Source organism: Perca fluviatilis, chromosome 3, assembly GCF_010015445.1.
Source record: "Perca fluviatilis chromosome 3, GENO_Pfluv_1.0, whole genome shotgun sequence".
Taxonomy (NCBI): Eukaryota; Metazoa; Chordata; class Actinopteri; order Perciformes; family Percidae; genus Perca; species Perca fluviatilis.
In genome coordinates, this window is record NC_053114.1 from 37,706,780 (window position 1) to 37,726,498 (window position 19,719).

At 38.1% G+C, this 19,719-nt stretch overlaps 1 protein-coding gene across 1 annotated transcript; it reads left to right on the top strand.

Moving 5' to 3' along the window:
* Positions 1-650: 650 nt before the first annotated feature.
* pepd (peptidase D) lies at positions 651-18,815 on the top strand. The gene is made up of 15 exons (XM_039795543.1): positions 651-760; positions 2,267-2,450; positions 2,999-3,126; positions 4,087-4,150; positions 6,573-6,620; positions 7,162-7,223; positions 7,962-8,006; positions 8,954-9,029; positions 10,664-10,710; positions 13,316-13,384; positions 13,896-13,973; positions 15,012-15,160; positions 15,286-15,470; positions 17,644-17,835; positions 18,245-18,815. Exons 1-15 carry the CDS (start codon positions 741-743, stop codon positions 18,386-18,388), a joined length of 1,491 nt encoding a protein of 496 aa, XP_039651477.1. The 5' UTR covers positions 651-740; the 3' UTR covers positions 18,389-18,815.
* The last annotated feature ends 904 nt before the right edge of the window (positions 18,816-19,719 follow it).

The window sequence follows — 19,719 nt, forward strand, 5'->3', positions numbered from 1 at the left end:
TTACAAAGCAAGTCTTCTTCCTTGAAAAACAAAGCGCAAGAAACAATTTATGAATACATAAATAATAGCGTCTGGCACCTATGCATATGAAACTAAACACATTGTGTGTTCCCTGTAGATTATAGAACTTTTTTTAATTGTCTTAGTGGGGGCTTATTTATATTCATGACCATGAATAATTTCACTTCCTCAGCACGACGACAAAAAAAAAGAACAGTAGGCAGATCTCCAGTTTGACTCTACAAGGTCACGTGTGTTACAGTAATTGTGCTATTCCTCTTTTCAATAAAAAAAATAATAATAATAATAAAAAAGATCTAAGGTATAACTGCAGATATAGCTTAAATGATGAAGAAATAGACAGGGAGCTGAGAGCTGGATGATGTCTGCATAACTGTCGATATCAGATAGATAGATAGATAGATAGATAGATAGATAGATAGATAGATAGATAGATAGATAGATAGATAGATAGATAGATAGATAGATAGATAGATAGATAGATAGGTTTCTTAATGTATTTGATGTTGTTTTCTCTTAATGACTACAACACGTTGTAAGTGACAGTCGAAGTTGATAAAATAGCACCACAAAAGCCTCTAAATATATCTTCACTTTTGAAGTTGGTATTTCCTCAAGACTTGAACGCAGCACAATACACGTCAGCTGATCAGCGCCAGAGCCGTACACAACTCACGTGACTGCTGTCAGCACGTGACAGTCTGGAGCAGCACGTCAACATGGATGCAGCACGACCACAGTAAGTTGAGCCTTCTGACTAGAACATTTAGTTATTTTAGAAGTCTGTTAGCTTTTACTGTCGTAAAGATGTCATTGAACAAAACATGTTACTAAACATAAAGATGTACTAAACATAAAGCTGTTACTAAACGGGTTAAACGTAAATATGTTACTTCGCTAAACTCGCGAGCTCGTCTGATATTAAAAAAGCAGTTGTCAGCAGGTGTACCGTTACTTCACCGTCTGTCCCTGTGTAACTAACACCAACATGTTTTGAAGTTCAGTTTCGTAAGGATGTACACTATTGATATTGGAGGAGATATTTTACATCAGTGACAGCATATTAAAAATAATGAACACATTTTCTCAACAGACCAAATTGAAAGCATTTTAAATGGTAATGTATGCGAGTATGAAAAGCCAACAGTATTTGTGTTTTGTTTTCTCATGATCATAGAATAACTGTTGTTGAATTATGCTGCAAACTAATGATCTAGTGATGAACAAACTTAATATTCTTGTGATCACGACACAACCCAGGCAGACACCTTGTGATCATTAGATAAAACCGTGCGAGAATGTGCTGTGGTAATCATAAAGTTATCAGCAGTAATAAGGTGATCTCTAGCCAGAGGTTGGAACAAATCAGGTACACCTTGTGACATAATGTAATCCATTGCAACACCAAAAACTCTTTCCTCAAAAATGAACAGAGTTTACCAGAGTACCTCACTGACACAATCCTAGGAAAAAAAGTGTAAATAATTCACAAGGTGTGTGTATGTGTTTATCCCTGGGCAATTACCCAGCAGGGTAGTTGGCTTGTAGTGTAGTACGTGATTGTGTCTACCTCCTTTTAATGAAAACATAATTTACCACCTCACTGAGGCTGATCTCTCCTCACAGATGCACAGTTACACCTGTATACTCAGCCAGCAGTGAATGATACAGAAATTGTTGAGCTATAAAATACAATGAGGTTAGGGTTTAACCTTTGGTACAGTCCAGGCTGAATCAGATATGTAATGTTGGTTATCTTATCAGCAAAGCCATGGCCAGAGACAGAGATTTATAACCAATACCTATTGGTTTCAAGGATGTCTTATCTGTCTATATCTATATCTTAACTCTTTCTGAAGACAGGCTGCACTGCGGTTCACCCATCTCTTCAGGCTGAAATGTATTGACCAAATCCTGAGTATTACCTCCAGAGAGAACTTAAAACATAACGGGTCCCCTCTCTTTTGCTCAGTAAAGATTTTTACAGATTTTTCTGAATTTGCTCACCGATTTTCCTATCAAAGCTTTGATTATAAATGTTCAGAGAAAGAGAGGCCAATTATTGAAAATAAATGCATATCAGCATTACGGCACAGGCTGGGGAAAAAAGTTATTTCCGTTATATAAGGTTATAGTTAGGCTTGTGCAATTTATGACCATTCTAATCTTGAGCCAGAGTGCTGTTGTTGAGTCAGTCTCTGTAACCAGAACGCCATCCTATCTTCTGTCTCCCTGTCCTTTTCAGACCTGTCTACTGGCTGGGTAAAGACACCCTGAGGGTGTCTGCTGCTCTGTTTGCAGAGAACCGTCGACGGCTGTGCAATGCGCTGAAAGCCAAAGACGGAATGGTGCCGCAGTCAGTGGTTGTGCTGCAGGGAGGAGAGCAGAAGCAGAGGTACTGCACAGACACAGACGTCCTTTTCAGACAGGTAAGTAGTCTCTAGTTGACTCTGTGCTAAACTGAGGCTGAGGAGGGGGCAAGGTATTGCATTTATTTATCCATCCATCTATGATCCCTAAGCCAGCAGTGAGTTTAAGTCCCTCCGGCATGTCCTGTGCCAATCTCCTCTCAGTTGTGCACAATCCCGAAAGATATTCTATTAAGGTGCCACAAAAACCTCACCTGGCTTCTTGCAAAGTGAAGTGCAGTTCTTAGCTTCTCTGGCAATGTTCATCTTCTCGCTCTGTCAAAAATATGTAGGCCAGCCACTCTGCAGAGAAATCACTTGTGTTCATGATCTCATTTTTTCCAACACTCCCATCTAAGCTTGTGACTATAATTGGATTTTGACAAAAATCAAAGAGCACATTGAACATTTGTTTTGTTGTTGTTGTTGTATTCACCTCTGTGAACTGGTCTTAGCAAGGACATCTTATTTTTTGTAATGTAATTATCTGACTGGACGTAACCATCTCTTCTAGCTGACTGTTATAATCTCCCTCACGAATTCTTTGGCTGATTCTTTCAATTCTGCAGGAGTCTTTCTTCCACTGGGCTTTTGGAGTAACTGAGGCTGACTGTTATGGCACCATTGATGTGGACTCTGGGAAATCCATCCTTTTTGTTCCCAAACTGCCTGAAAGCTATGCTACTTGGATGGGAGAGTGAGTCACACTAATCTTCAAAGAGCGGTGTAACATGGCCAACAATCATCACCAGCGGGTCCATAGCTATGAGCTGTAACTTGAAGAAAGGGTTGACAAAGTCATGTGCTACAGTTACATCTTTTACACCCAGTATAAACATGTTTTTATATGAATGTTTGTATATATTTTTTTATTTATTGTGAATGGCACCAAGAAGCATTTAAGATGTAGACTTTTGTCATCACCCAAAACACCTCAGACATATTAGACTATACTGATACCAAAGCCAGCTGCAGTAATTCCAGTCCACACGTTACACATGTGTAAGAACTGAAGAATAAATTGCACAAATAAGTTGCATCTATTAGTTTTTTTATTAATTGCTCATTTTGAAAAGTATTAATCCTCTTGCAAATGGTCAAAACTACAACTTTAAAATTACCTAAACTCGCAGATGAAGACTATTTAACACATTTTGCTGCTTTCTTTGAAAACTTGACAACACGCTGATTGCTGTGCAAGGCTAATTCCATGAGGACAGGGTGTGGATTATAAGAAATGTTGCATACAGTGTTGCAGACTCCCTAGTGCTTATGTGTAAGGTAATAAACCAGAGAAACCATGGGAAATAATAATCTGGAAATAACCTGTTCCTGACTCTTGACCATGTCACATGTTTGCTCTTCCCTGATCTATAAACCTCAAAGCATCTTTTGTCATCTGACGTGTATAAAAGAGATCCTTTACACATTTAGGAGTTCTATGATTAGCACTTAACACTACTGGGTTCATTAGCTTTGCTCTCTCCCTTTTTAATCTGTTGTCCTGAATACTTCAGTTCTGCTAGTGTCTGTCATAACTCAAACATAACCCGTATTTTATGTTTTTAGAGATTAGCTTCTTAAAATGTCTAATGAGTGTAAGTCTTTGCGTTGGTTGACTGTGCTTTTCTTTTGTGTCTTTTGCATCTGTTGACAGGATCTTTCCTAAAGAGCACTTCAAGGCGAAGTATGCTGTCGATGAGGTGCAATACGCCTGTGATGTAAGTCTGTCTGTGTTGCTGCTGGTGTTTACAATGTGTGTGTAAACAGTTTTCTGTGCAGTAAATGAACCTTGATGTTCAGTCACCTTTCATAAAGTCACTGCAAAGGACATTATTGCCTCCGTAGACTGTTTTTAAAGGTGAAAGTCGTCATTCTTTTATTTGAACCTACTGGCAAAGTTATCGGTGGCGCCAGGTAGTAGGACTAGAGCTGGGTAATATATTGATATTATATGGACATCGTGATATGAGACTAGATATTGTCTTAGATTTTGGATATCGTAATATCGTAATATGGCATAAGTGGTGTCTTTTCCTGGTTTTAAAGGCTGCATTACAGTAAAGTTGTCATTTTCTGAACTTACCAGACTGTTATAACTGTTCTATTATATGCCTTTAACCACTCAGTCATTATATCCACATTACTGATGATTATTTATCAAAAATCTCATTGTGTAAAGATTTTGTGAAAGCACCAATAGTCAACACTACAATATCGCTGCGGTATCGATATCAAGGTATTTGGTCAAAAATATCGTGATATTTGATTTTCTCCATATCGCCCAGCCCTAAGTAGGACCAATATTAATTTTGTACTAGGACCTTCTACTAGAGAGTGTCATTGCCTATATTTTTAGTACAGAGAATGCAGTCCAAAACATCATTGGCTATTAACATATTGATAATTAATTTGGGGGACTTTTGTTATTGAATTTTATTTTTAATCCCCCGCTCCATTATTTTTATTTTAGTCTAGTTTAAACAATACGTTCCTGTTCAGACTGTCTATAATTGCCTATTTTGGGAGTTTGGGAAAACAATCATGTATATTGGTGTTGACAGAAGATTCACAGCAGAATATATTGGAGGCTTGACAGCTCCAGAGCTATTTTGGAGGTCTGCATGTTGACATATCAAAGTAATATAATCAGACTATAATACAACAGCTTTCACTGGCATTTGAGATGATCCCATACACTTTAATATGAATTTCTATATTTACACAGTAACCTTTGATGACTCATCTTGCTGATATTTCAGGTATTTTAACATCTCTGCCTGCAGGTGTTAGATTTCCGAGTCACAGGTTAGGATGCTAATTATCACCGCAATTAACAGCCAAGTTTTCCATGAAGCTATAGCAGCTCTCAACACTGCAGTGTATTATTAGAAAACATTAACTCATATAATAACTGCCTCTGCATTTGTTTAACTAATATTGTCATCTCCTCAGACAAACACATCAGTTGCCGGTGTTCAGCAATCTCTTAATAATGCTGCCTACAGAAAAGAGAACAATATTTCTTTTTGATCCGAACCAGGTCAAGAGTATTTGAGCTATTTTTGAAACACTTACACATGGAAGGTGTTGTTGCACGCACACACACTCTTTTATCAGAGCTGCCTTGCCTAACATCCAAACAGCTCTTCTTAGGGTGTTGAATGAAGCAGTTTGTGGTGAACAAAATTCGAATGAATAATGTGTTTTTCATCTTTTTTAAGTATCTGGCTGCTGTTTACTTTCATTTTTTATTGTTGGCAGAGTTTCTTGATATCTATATTTTTTGGATCTGTGATGATATTTAAAGAAAATTCTATGTTTTTGCAGTGAGTCACATTTGCCTTCTCAAGCCTATTTTGTTTGGGTGCAAGTGAGCTCTTAAAAAAAAAAAAAAGAAAACACATTGGTTTTTGTTATATTTCAGGAAAGTCCTCATTGCTTTGTAATCCTTAGAGTTCTTCTGTCTGACTTAACTTGACTGACAAATGTGTTTTACTCAAGTGGCTTACAACTACTGCACACAAAGACATTTTATTCATGCATTAAATTCCTTTAGAGCTCAAATGTCTTCTAGTGAGATATTTTCTGTCAAAAATGGAAATAAAAAGTCAGATTTGTTACTGATAAAATGGTTTAGGCAACCTCTTGTTTTTACTGGTTGAATTCATTATTGCAGCTAATCATTGACTCATTGAATCGCTGTTTAACTGACAATGATAGCCTCTCAACAGCATATACAACTTTTAAGCATGAGAGCAATTTTTCCAATGTCTCATAATTAAGCTGTATTTAGATTTCAGATGTTAGGGAGGGCTTTTTCTGCAGTGGAAGTTTTAGGAAGTCAATTTTAGTGGTATTAATAGTACTAACAATGCTCAAATATCACCAGTGTCTCTGAGCACTGAAACAGGGAACTGTTATCTGACATTTAGGCTGTTGGCAGAGGAGTAATAAAGCCGCTTGAGGTTTGTCATTCAGTGTGCTGCTGAGTACCAGAGAGACCACGTAGCCACGGCGGCGTCAGCCGGAGTGACCTTTATTCTGCAGACTGAGAGCAGAAGGAAACTGGTGCTTGTTGTCTCTGCTGCTCTGCTGTGTGTGTCTCAGTCTTCTAATGAATCCATGTCTGCTTCCTTGCAGATTGCTGATGTCCTGTCCAACCTGACACCAGCAGTGCTCCTAACACTGGTATGTTGTTGGTTTCTCCGTATCGTAGAGTGTAGTTACAACAGTGCATCACTCATTCCTACCTGATTACCTGATATATACATTTATTATAATATCAGATGGCTGACCACAGGACCAATTCTTCAAGCGTCATGTGGGAGTATTTTACTGAACCACCCTAAAGCATGGTATTCTGTAAAAGGCCCCGGCAGATCTGCCACGTCACTCGTCATATCAAACATAAAAACACAGTCCTTTTCGTTTTCTCTGTGTGTAAGCTGTTAAATGTTGACACAGAATATCTGCTGTTACGAATCTGAATTTTCAACATTGTCAACTTTTAAAAACCTTTTAAAAACCTTAAGTTGATCAATTGCTTAAAAAAGTGCAGTGGAAGAAATAAAGCTAAACTCCTTCAACCAAGTCTACAGCTGACAAACAATTGTCCATCTGTCATTAGAATAGATCATCGGCCTGGATATAAACCAGTTGAATGTCCTGTTGGGACATTTGAATGCACTTGGTGGTGATTTCATTTGTTTTTGTGTTTTTCTCCACGCAGCGAGGTCAGAATACAGATAGTGGGAGCATCTGCCGTGAAGCCTCCTTTGAAGGAATTAGTCGGTATGTTTAATTGGCACCACTTTGCATTGGCATAATGATACTTTGATTGGGGAGGGTTTTGTTGTTTGTTTTGGTTTTATAACCAAGGATACAGACTGTCATGAATACACATTTTTGCTAATTAACCAAATTCTAAATACAATTGAATTTAGCAAACCATCTTGCAAATCGCTTGTTATCAATGTTACTGTGTTCATTTTTAACTCCATACATTACACCCTTTTTTTATTCTACACTCTGACCCTGATTGCTTTGAAAACTTATTCTTGTATACTTATTTCAAAGCTATTATAATAATTTGCATTAAATTGCATTTGATTTGCAAGTGTATACAAATATTTATTCAGATTTAGCTAATAAGCCTCCATCGATGAAGCACCTCCATTAGGGTTAGGTATAGGAGTAGGATGTTTGATGGAAACTTCCTGGAGGTGATGCTGGTGATGGGGAGGAGGTGGTTAGTAGGTCTGAAACAATGACATTTAAAGAAAAGCATTTGGGAAGTGATAGGCTTGAGAAACACGGTCAAAAAGATCATTGGTCAAGTATGGTGATGTTGGAATTGTTAATGCAGGGATTTTGACAGCGTAGGAAAGACGAAGTGGCGGAGAAAAAATAGCAGACATTTACTCATGGAGGAATAAAGGCAGAACTTAAGGGAAGAGATTCTCTTTAATAAACTTTGGCCAAAGCTTCATTTATGTTCATAATGTTAGTTTCTTGTTCCTTTTTTATCAGCTTCCAAGTGAACAACACTCTTTTACACCCAGTCATTGTGGAATGGTAAGTAATTAATTAAAATACATTTTAAAATATTATTCAGAAAGCCCACTCAAGATGAGTATTGAGGCGGTACTGTCATCGCTCCCTTAATTACCTAAACATTTCTTCAGACAGATTTTGACACGTTTAACTCACAAACCTTCCGGTCAGGTAATTGTGTGTCTGCAATCAGAAACAGGAGCTTGTCTTTGGCTTGTTTTTTCCTCTTGCAGAGTGAGAAGCCAGTCTGCACAGATGTAATGGACTTCGTGCTTGCCTGGTTGTCCTTGGCATTAGAGTTTGCACCTTTCAGATGAATTGACATTTTCTGAAATAAGGAGGAATGCTTTTCAGACACACCTCCTGGGGAGAAAGACTTGATTGAACCTCTCTGCTTCCTCTTCTCTGATGAGCTCACATGGCTCTCTTTTATAATGGGCTATTTTTTAAACTTTCATTAGTGTTACCACTGGTTACCACTCCCCTGTGTTATTTATCTGGTAATAGTATTGTAGAATACTCTCCTGTATCAAGCCACCCAAAGTGCAGCTACTGCTTTCCAAACACAAATGAATGAGAAATGGTGAGATCACCAGGCAACAAGGCTTCAGTTCTAATATAGTATTTCAGCTTAGATTTAAATCAAAGACTGTAATACGTTTTATTGTGGTTTGAGACATTTTCAGCAGCTGTGCAACAGTAGATTATGGCAGTTTCCCACTGGAATTTCAAGAAATAACAGGTCTCATTAATATACAATGTTCCTGGGAAAGATGGAGGACCATCTGCTCGACATTTGTTCTCTACATCAGTTACTGTATTAGCAGTGTATATAAAAAAGATGGATTTCTTCCTTTAGCTCAATGTGAGAGTTGAATTCTGTATATATTTGTTGGCTGTACATTTGATAAACTGGCAGCGTATCGATCAGAATGAGAAAGCTGCTCTCTCACTTCTTGTGTCTGCAGCCGTCTGATTAAGACTGATATGGAGCTGGAAGTCCTGCGCTACACCAACAAGATTTCCAGTGAAGCCCATAAAATGGTAAGATACTTCTCTGATAGACAGTGCATCTGCAAGGGTGCTCAAATTGGTAAGTTTTAAGTTTTCACACAATAAAAACAGTCCTTCCAGAAAAGCGCAGAGTTTTTTTGTGATTGTTGCGGGCAAAAATCCTTGATTATGCGGCACGTTTTCTTAAAAAATGTCATGGAATATGCGGGATATTTATGCAGAAATGCGGGAACTTGCAAAAATTGCTTTTTTTTAAACTTAATTTCCAAAAATAGTTTACAGATATTCAGTCATTGCAATAAGTAAACAAATAAGATACAAAAATATATACAAATAATATAATATTAAAGTAAAAATAAAAGTAATAGTCTAAACAGAGGGAAATAAAAGATACAAAAGAGACAGACTTTCAAAAGTCGTTAATAATATAGACAGCAGGAGCACTTAAAGAAATTTGAGTAGACATCAGATATTAAGATAGTTTTCTTATTGGATACCAACTTAAGAGACTCAAAGTACATGTCAAATTCAACCTTTAACACCCTGCTTTTCAATGATGTTCACGTTGCGTAATTACGTCACTTCATAACATTCCCATGGCAACAGGGGGAAATGGCTGCTCTTGTGTGAAGTAAAAGCAAAATTTTTTCAACTTTCTGCTAAGATATATGTGACTTTTTTGCAACGAAAATGCGGGGATTATGAAATCATGGAAGCACCGCATATTTTGCGAGGAAGTCAGCAATTTATGCAGCGAAAGTGCGACATATTTGAAAAAATTCAGCCCCCGCATGAATATGCGGACTTTGGCTGATTATGCATTGAATTATGTGATCGCATAATCGCGTTTATCTGGAGGGACTGTTAAAAGGAACCGAAGGAAAAGAAATGTTAAGAGCATAAAGTTAAACGACCAAAGTATGGAAGTATCAAGCAGCTTATTGAGTTTAAAACTCGCCCAAAGGATTCAAGATGTCAGGATCCTCTAAGGCTATAAACTGTTTAAACGCTATCGATTTTAACTTCATCCAGTAGCTCAGAGGCCAGCCGTTAACAGAGATAGCCTTTGACCAATAAGCTGTAACATTAAAGCAATATTTTACTTCTGCACAGGATTTCACTTAAACACCATGACTAACCTCTTCAGGGGTTAAGGAGCAGTTAACCTCTCAATCTTATCTGTCCTCTGAAGTCACTCACCATGAGCGTTCAATATTTTTGAGCGTTCAATAGTTTTCCTCCTGTTGTTTCCTCATTTTTTACGAGTGTGATCAGTTGACGTTTTTAGAGGTATTTTCTTTACCCATCTGTCCCCAAAGATGGCAGATTTTCAGCTATAACTTTCCCTGTAGGTGTGCAGTAAAAAGAAAATGTCTTCCTTAATCAGCAAGTGCTTAAGGGCACACTCTCACTGACTGTTGAACTCTTTATGACTACTTTGCGTAAATCAGCAAATAATTAATCTACATTAAAAATTGTTATATGGCATATCAGGTAGTAACTTTGGGTGTGCCATGTACAGAGGGGTCAAGCATTTTGAGCCACTAATCAGCAACACACAGAAAACTAGAATTGCTTTGTGCATAGGGTAAACATTGATTCATTTAAAAAGAGTCAGCAACGGTTATATCTGAATCACATACAATCTCACTTTTTCTCTGTAGATCATGAAGCATGTGAAACCTGGACAGAAAGAATATGAAATGGAGAGGTAAGTGGTGCACTTTGTCAACAGATCCTCTTTGTTCATGCCAGACATGTTAGGCCCATGTCTGTCTACTCCATTATAGCTATGGTAATATCTACAGTATATGTGGGGATTAAACCAGCCCTTAATTTATTTTGCTCTGCTCCTGTCACTTTCGTTTGCATAGACAGTATGCTGATACAGTCACTGTACTCATTAAATCAGTGTTACTGGATAAGTTAAACTCTTTATTTTGATATGTGAAATGAGCTGCTGTGATGAACTCGTTTGAATTACACCCCGCTGAGTCAGAGGAGGAACAAAAAGAAACATCATGCCTCAGTGCATGTTGACACTCCAGTAACTGATTGTTATTATAGGTACAGTGGAGTAAGTACTATGGGGTTCTTGCTTATTAAAGGTTTGCTATATTATGTCACTGGTAGACATAATGGTGTACATGGCCCTTTACTGTATACTTATGAGTATAACACCCAAAGTAAAGCCTATGAAATATAAAATGAAATACTAGACAGATTATTACAGGAGCAGGGATTTAATCAAATGGAAATCCAATCTAGATTCAGAACTTAGTTTTGTTGTATTGGACATGTGTCACAGTGAAATGAGCGATAATTTCTGATTCACCAAAAACACATTTCAACTGAGAAACACAACTAACCCATAATTGGCTGCTTGTAGCTTTTTAAAGTCCAGCTGGGAGCAAAACATAAACTGCGTGATTAGAATGGTAATTTAGTAAGTTTTTTGTTTTTATATTTTAGTAAGATATTTAGCGGTTTTGTTTTTTTAAATCCTGTGGCACCAGAGCAGCCGTCAGTCACGCTCATTGTATTTGTGGATGTTTTTCCTCTTCTTCCCATGCGTGAAATATCAGCAAACTTTGCACATAAGTCCAGTCCTATGCTAAACTTCCTTAACTGGCTTTGTGGGCTCAAAGAGTACAAGGTGTCTCTACAGCACCTGTCTAAAGTTTAAAACTTTGAAAATTCACACACATTCTAACACATTAGTCATGCATACATACTACCAATGTGCAACTTTTACCAAAATGAAGGCCCAGTTGAGCAGAAATGTTCATGTGCTTCAAGCTTGCAGGAATTATGAGGTCCATCACTCTGTTTTACTCAAAAACTGTCCAATTAATTAAACCCCAGTCCTTCCCAAAGTTTTTGCTCAATTGACACCAAAACTGCTCCACTGCATCTTCAGACTGTCCTCCACTAACGATCCAGCCAGATTTTTTGAAATGTCAAAATTTTTACTGTAAACAGTACTGTAAACAACTACTGCAAATTCTCACTTAAAGCTATAGTGCGTAGTTTCTCTTGCCCCTATGAGGAATTCTAAAGGCCCTGACACACCAACCCGATAATCAGCCGTCGGACAGTCTCGCGAGGTCGGTTACCTCGAGTCTGTTCGGTGTGTTCCATGCCGTCGTCCGTCGGAGGAGCTGTCAGCCTTCATTTTGGCCAACCTGACTTGCTGGGTCAGAGGTCGGACAGTCGGACTCACTCCACCAATCAGATTGGTGGAGTGCTAACCCGGAAATAACGAGCGGGATGAGGGACGAACGAAATCCCAGCAACTGCATGGCCTATTTCTCGCTTAAAATGTTTTCAGAAACACGTTTCAGTGAACTATTTTCGTGAAATACGAGATTGTATTTCGAACAAGCCGCCATTACCATCGGCTGGAGAAGCCAGATCCACAGCGTTGTCCTTTCCATTTTTAATTTTTTTGTATTACGTCTCGCACGCGTGCAGAATGTACGCTCCAGAGTGTGCGTTCCAAGGCACTTTTTGGACCTCGGGGAGCCGACTGATCAGTCCGACTGAGGGTTGGTGTGTCAGGGGCTTTAGTAGACAACAACACTGTCGGCGCGTCCACATCGTACAAGCCTTCCTTGATTGCACACACGCCCCCACCCCTCCTCCACGCAGTTACTAGTAGCTAAGGAGGACACAGAGGATTAAAGAAACATGATGGACTCTTCAGAAAATGTATTAATTATCTTCACTTGAGCTTCTGTGATGGAAAGTCACCGGACGCCACAATCTTCTGAACGTAGCCATACTGAGAAATCCAGAGAGAGTTGTGTGGAGCTGATGGTCTTAATTAGCTTTGTATCAACTCATTTGGCAATGGCTTGAACGTAACGGTTTGTTCATTAATATCAAAAAGTTATGCACTAACTCTCCAATGTTCATTAAATTAATGACAAAATTTTGATCTCATGGTAAAAGTAGTGTGGTAAAATTTGGCAATATTTTGAATTCTCTCCTCATGTAAGCCCTTGCAGTCAAGCTGTGCAGCAGCTATAATTTGGCCTTGCTGTGTGCACCAGGAAACATCTCTGTACTCATCATACACAGCTTTGCAATGCTGTCCAGATCCATAGAAGTGTTTGATGTGCGTGAACGTGAGATGATTAAAGACAGAGTGCTGAATAAATTATAAAAAAGCACGGAGTCAGAAAGAGGGCAGTGAAGGTCGTTCAGCAAATTACTGTTTCCTGTGATCTCTGCTGTGCTGAAACTATTTAGTTTCCTTTTTCTCACTGGGGTTTTGCTCTGAAGGACTGCTTCTTTTTTCTTCTTCTTTGCAGCCTGTTCCAGCACTACTGCTACACTGAGGGAGGGATGCGTCACACCTCGTACACCTGTATCTGTGGAACGTAAGGCATTGTTTTTACCTGAAAATCTGAAATGAATATCCAAGGAGTCTTATTGGCCAAACCAAGCCATGTCTGCAAAGAGAGTGCAACATCAACTTCCTCTTTGTTGCAGGGTTACTGTCAGCTAGCAGCACCATTATAGTTAAATAATTTTGAGACACTGCCGCTAATCATGCTGTGGCCTTTTGTGTTAAAGGCCATGTGGAATGAGTACTTCCTGTAGATTAGTGGTAAATGGATACAAGCTATTTCCTGTTCAAATTAAGAGCTTGAAAAATGAGGACCTGATCGTCACAGTGATTCTTTAAAGAGACACTGTGTCTGAGTTTTCTATTTAAGAGATTGGACTTTCTTTGATGTTGTATTGCAATGCAGTATTTAATTCAAATTTGCTTTCATGGTAGCTTTATATAAGTCACATATAATGGAATTACCACCTTGTACTGAGTATTTATTCATAGTTAGACTATTTATGTGTTTTCAATTCACATATTGTGTTATTGTTTAACAGGGGCAATAATTCCTCCATTCTCCACTACGGACATGCTGGTGCACCGAACGACAAGACAATTACGGGTGGAGACATGTGGTGAGTAGCTTTCAGCAGTTTTTAACTTCCGGCTGGTTTTAGATGCAAGCACCTCCTGGAACTGACCGGTAACTCCCTCACAAATTCTTCATATTCTCCTGTTTGTTGAAGTGCCACTAAGCATAGGCATTGTTACCAGTGTTGTGCCTGAACGCGTTCAGTGAACGATAGTTCGTGAACTCGTTCATATTTTGGGCGAACGTGAACTGAACGTACTGTATTACTGGCTGATGAACGTTACTGTGAACTTGTTCATTCTGGTGTCTGTGAACGGCGCGCTCTCTAAGTTTAAATTCGTTCGATAGGGTGCCAGATTTCTGTAGAGCCTTCCAGGCAAAAACACACCGTAAACAGGCCTTAATATGTAGCGGAAAAAACACCCAATCTGGCAACACCAGCCACCGATGTCGCACCGCCGCATGCGTCATCAAAACAAAAAGCAGCGTGGAGGCGACAAAGCAGCAAAGTATGATCATTTAAACGAGTTTTATGACAAGGTCAGTGAGGATGGGAAAAATCTTACATTTCTGTGCAAACTTTGCCCGCCGGCTTTCAAAAAGAAAATCCGCACTTCAGTCACATCCACAGCAAACCTGAAACGGCACATTGAACTGATTGGATATGAAGATGAAATCTGACGCATAGTTTCAGTGTTAAAACTGATAAAATAATTGCTGTCTGTGGTTCTTTATGGGCTGTGCCAATAATTTTGAAAAATAATTGCTCGCAGCAACATATGGAAAAAAAGAACTATGAACTAGTTATTTTTTGGAACTGTGAACTTAGTTCAAAATTTTGAAGTATTAACTATGAACTGAACTAATTCATTTTAAAATTTGTGAACTGAACTTTGAACTAGTTCATGTAGAAAGTGAACTTTCCCAACACTGATTGTTACTATTTTTTTTCTGTTGTGTTCTTTAGTGTTTTTGCTATCTGTGTACATGTTTGTTGCACTGTGAACAACTCGAACTCACTTAGGACACAAACCCAAAGCACTTTGGAAAAACATTTGACTGACTGTTTTGTCCCCTGCAGTCTTTTCGACATGGGTGGAGAGTACTACTGCTACTCCTCAGACATCACCTGCTCCTTCCCAGCCAACGGCAAGTTTACTCCAGACCAAAGGGTCATCTATGAGGCCGTCCTCAAATCCTCTCGCACAGTCATGGCTGCCATTAAACCAGGTTATCATCTTTTATTCAGTTTAAATATTGAGTACACTTAAAAAAATATCAACATCCATACTTAAATTTAAAGTTTGGGTTAAAGAAACTTCTGCTCTTCATTAACAAAACTGCTTGTGTTGAAGGTGTGAAGTGGACCGACATGCACCGCATGGCTGACCGGGTTCACCTGGAGGAGCTTGTGAAGATCGGCATCCTAAATGGCAGCGTGGAGGACATGTTGAAGGTCCACATGGGCTCCGTCTTCATGCCCCACGGCCTGGGACACCTGCTGGGCATCGATGTGCACGATGTGGGAGGATACCCTGAGGTGAGAACACAATACCTAAAGGTTAACTTCTGCAATGTAATCCTATAGGGCAAATGTGCATTGCCAATTTTGTCCAATAAAAGTGCTGTTTTTTTAACCCTGCCGGAACGTCCAGCAGCACCTGAACTATAAATGAAATGTCGTCGATATAGACTAATTTCAACCAAACCTAGAGTGGTGATTGTTGTAAAAGTGGAAAATCGACTTTGAATATAGTGTATTTTATGATGCTAAAATTACTGTTTATTTACATGGAGTCTGATGGGTTTAGCGATAGCAATTTAAGGAATGTTTAAACAAAAGGATCTAACACAGACGTCTGTAGGAATCCTTTCCATGATGTTGTCAGATACTTGGAATAACAATCTGAGCACGTCTGTGGTAAAACAAGCACTTTTGTGGATGTAAATTAAAGGTGCGCAATTTCCCAATAACTTATATTGTAGCTTGTTGCGATCTTGCTTAATACTGGACCAATGTCAAAAGATTGTTGTTTCCATCAGTGACTTAGACACATAGGAAAATAGGTAAAAAAAAAAAAAAGTTTTAAATTCTGATATTACCCACATCACAACCAACCGTTGGTAAGTGTTGTAACAGTCAAAGTCTCCAAACAGAAGAAGAAAACACATTCCTGTAACTCCGATGTTGATGTGTCATGAATAATGGAGAAACCCTCGATACAGAAGTGAGAGCACAACAAAAAGAGGTCAATCTGCAGGAACAAGTTCAGGATGAGGGCAGGAGAGAGAGGAAGGTAAAATGTTGTCTGAACTCTGAACAGATGGTTTCAGGATGTGGTGGAGGATTGTGTACAGTTATGCACTTCTGACAACTAAATACAGAAGGACAGTTAACCCACAGAAGCTCCAGTGGAAGTGCTGAGATGGTGTCAGTGTGTGTAGTACACTGTGAAGCAGGGCTCACTGAATATGGCAGTGGACTTAAAAACTCAGACGCTAAAACACTCAAATGAAATTACTTTTATGGTAATCTGCCAGAGAAACAGTTTAAAGAACTGATTCACAATAAAATAGTTTAACACTTGAAAAATGTTTTCCTGTAGCAGTGTCCATTTAGTCAAAGCTGCAGATATCCTACTGTGTGTGTGTGTGTGTGTGTGTGTGTGTGTGTGTGTGTGTGTGTGTGTGTGTGTGTGTCATATATATATATATATATATATATATATATATATATATATATATATATATATATATATATATATATATATATATATATATATATATATATATATATTCTGGAGAAAAATATCAGAAACACTTTAAAACTTTTTCCACCCATATTTTCACTATTGTCATATTTTCCCTAGTTGGTATCCTCTTGTAGATAATAAATTGTTGACTGGAATGCTGACAATGTTGTCAGTGCTGCAGCCCATCTTATTAAGCTAGGATATCAAAACTGTTAACCCATGTTATAAGAATGGGTTCACATCCTTTTCAATAGTCAGTTTCTTCACACCTGTCAACTGCCCTGTACCATCACAAGGAGGCCTCTCTGAAGTTACAATGAAGCAGTTCAGTAGTTCAATTAAGCTGTTTAAGGAGGAATTGTAGTTTTTTCAATGTAGTTAATTGGACTGATGTAAATAACTTCAATATTTTAGTTAAGAATTAAAAAACAATGATGAAGTTACATATTACTGTAATATAAATTATTATTCTTGTTAATTTTTTTACCGTCTCTAGCCACTGGTTACAGTTAATAAACCTGGAAGTGGAAACCAACCACACCTGAATACAGCATCTTATATTAATGAACACTGTCAAAATGGAACAAGAGACAATATGGGAACACAAAAGCTAATCCTTTGGAAAAATTGTATAGTTCCAGTGAGAAGCTTTTAGTTTAATAGTATAATCTGAATGTAAAAGAGCTGAAACTGAAAACAGAATGCATTATGAAACATTTGTTGCTGTCTGAGAAGGTAATCTGCCAGAGAAACAGTTTAAAGAACTGATTCACAATAAAATAGTTTAACACTTGAAAAATGTTTTCCTGTAGCAGTGTCCATTTAGTCAAAGCTGCAGATATCCTACAGTGTGTGTGTGTGTGTATATATATATATATATATATATATATATATATATATATATAAAATATATTTTACAGTCGTTATAACTGTGTAGCTGTGGCTTTTACTGTTGTCCAGGGGGTGGACCGTGTTGATGAGCCTGGACTGAAGAGTCTTCGGATGGGCCGCCTGGTGCAGGAGAGGATGGTCCTCACCGTGGAGCCCGGCATATACTTCATCAACCACCTGCTGGACCAGGCCCTGGCCAACCCTGCCCAGAGCTGCTTCATCAACAACCAAGTCCTGGCTCGCTTTCGCGGCTTTGGAGGGGTCAGTCTGCTCGCACAGTTTTCCTAACAGAATTGTTAGATCTTTAGGTCATAACGTTAATGTTCACTTTTAAATAAGTAGTTTAGATAAAATGGCAAAACTGTGGATTCATCTACAACCTGTGTCTTTGTCTAACCGCTCTTGCCCTGTTGGACTTACTGTGTTTGATCTTAGCCACTATGTTGGCAAATTATCATAAATGAGGGCTGTGATACGTTCACACTTAACTAAATGGTATTCAAGGCCACAAACTATGTAAATTCAGATTTTTCAGTGACTGATCCAGCACAGATTCGAAATATAAATTCTCATGTGCGTTTGCATTTTTGCATTGACCGAGTTTGCCTCTTTGAACGTCTCCTCCTTTTAATTCTACCATGCTTGACTGCTGTGTCATTACTGTGTGTAGGTTCGCATTGAAGATGACATTGCCGTGACAGCTGACGGTATAGAGCTGCTGACCTGCGTCCCTCGCACTGTGGAGGAGATCGAAGCGTTCATGGCCGACTCTGCAAAACCCTTCAGCCCCGTCGCCAGCAGTGACAAATTCTGATCGGTTTCCCACGATGAAGAGCTCAACGCTGCGATGTCATTGATTACTGCAGATAAACAACAATGAAAATGCTTCGGTGTAACTGAAGTTATTACTCTCACTCTCATTTCTCATTTATACAACAGATACACAATCAAGATTTTTATTAAGCAGTTGAATTAACACATGATAACCAAAAAACATGAAAATTTCATACAGAACATTTTATAAAGCTTACATAATGTTTTTAAAAAGAATTGTGATAAATGTAAGCAGTCACTTAAAGTGGCAACGTTAATACATTAAAAGTGTTCATTTCTGTGCCTCTGGGAAAAAGACATTTAATTTTTAAATAATTCTTATTCTTATATGTTCCTTTTTGTAAACATTGATTCAAAAATAAATGCTGAGAAATTAATTTAAATAAACATTTTAATTTCCAACTGTGTGCAGAAGAGTTCTGTTTGTTTATTTAGTTGGTATTTTGTACAAGTATTCTTTCAGTACAGGAAGACACTTCTTTCGTACAAATTAGTACATTGAACCACAAACTTCATCTTGTCTCATCTTAAATCAACATGTATATTATTGGAAAAAGTGGAACATCTCAAATATTTTTGTTGTCAGTCTGCCATTGTTCTCTAGATGGAAGACTTCAATCCGAGACATCATTTTTTTTCCTGTGTGTGTGATGTAAAACAATGATAACAATGAAGGTATCATTTCAAGAATCCATCAAGAAAAGTATTCTGCAAAGTAAACAAATGGTAACAAAGTGAGTGTGTTGTATTTCAGACAGTCTTTGAACACTTGTAATTTCAAAATGTATTCTCAAAGTGGTCGATTCTGGTATTTTTTTTTCTTTATATTCTTGAATGTTCAGTCAGGCTATCATTGGCACATTCAGAACAGTTATTCCACTCAGATTGAATCAATTGCACAATCAAGTCATCCTGTACAATGATACACTGAGTACTCGTGGATCAGAGGTACGTTTATAGTGCTTGGGAGCTAAATATATAACAGAATACAAGAACATTTGAGAGGTGGGTCCCTTTACCAGGAAAAATATGTACGTACAAGGGCCAAAGGTTAGGAAGTAGGTAACAAATTGGGTTATGATGGAGCTTTGAAATAAACTAAACCACGTATTTTTTTTTAACTGCTGAGTACCAATTTAATAATTACATGGTACAATATTGTCAAAAGCTGAACTGGCAAGCATGGTGGTTTATATAACTATGTCTGCATTGTTAAAATGAACAGTGGTCAGATGTCTGAAGTTGTTACAAAACATGTATTCATTCAACCTTGCTTTATACTTGAGAAATCATTGAGGGGCATCCCTCATT

Coding starts and splice junctions, on each gene's coding strand:
- pepd (XM_039795543.1), top strand. CDS start 741: ATGGATGCAGCACGACCACA. Junction 2,451..2,998: donor CAGACGTCCTTTTCAGACAG/GTAAGTAGTCTC, acceptor TCAATTCTGCAG/GAGTCTTTCTTCCACTGGGC. Junction 8,007..8,953: donor CACCCAGTCATTGTGGAATG/GTAAGTAATTAA, acceptor TTGTGTCTGCAG/CCGTCTGATTAAGACTGATA.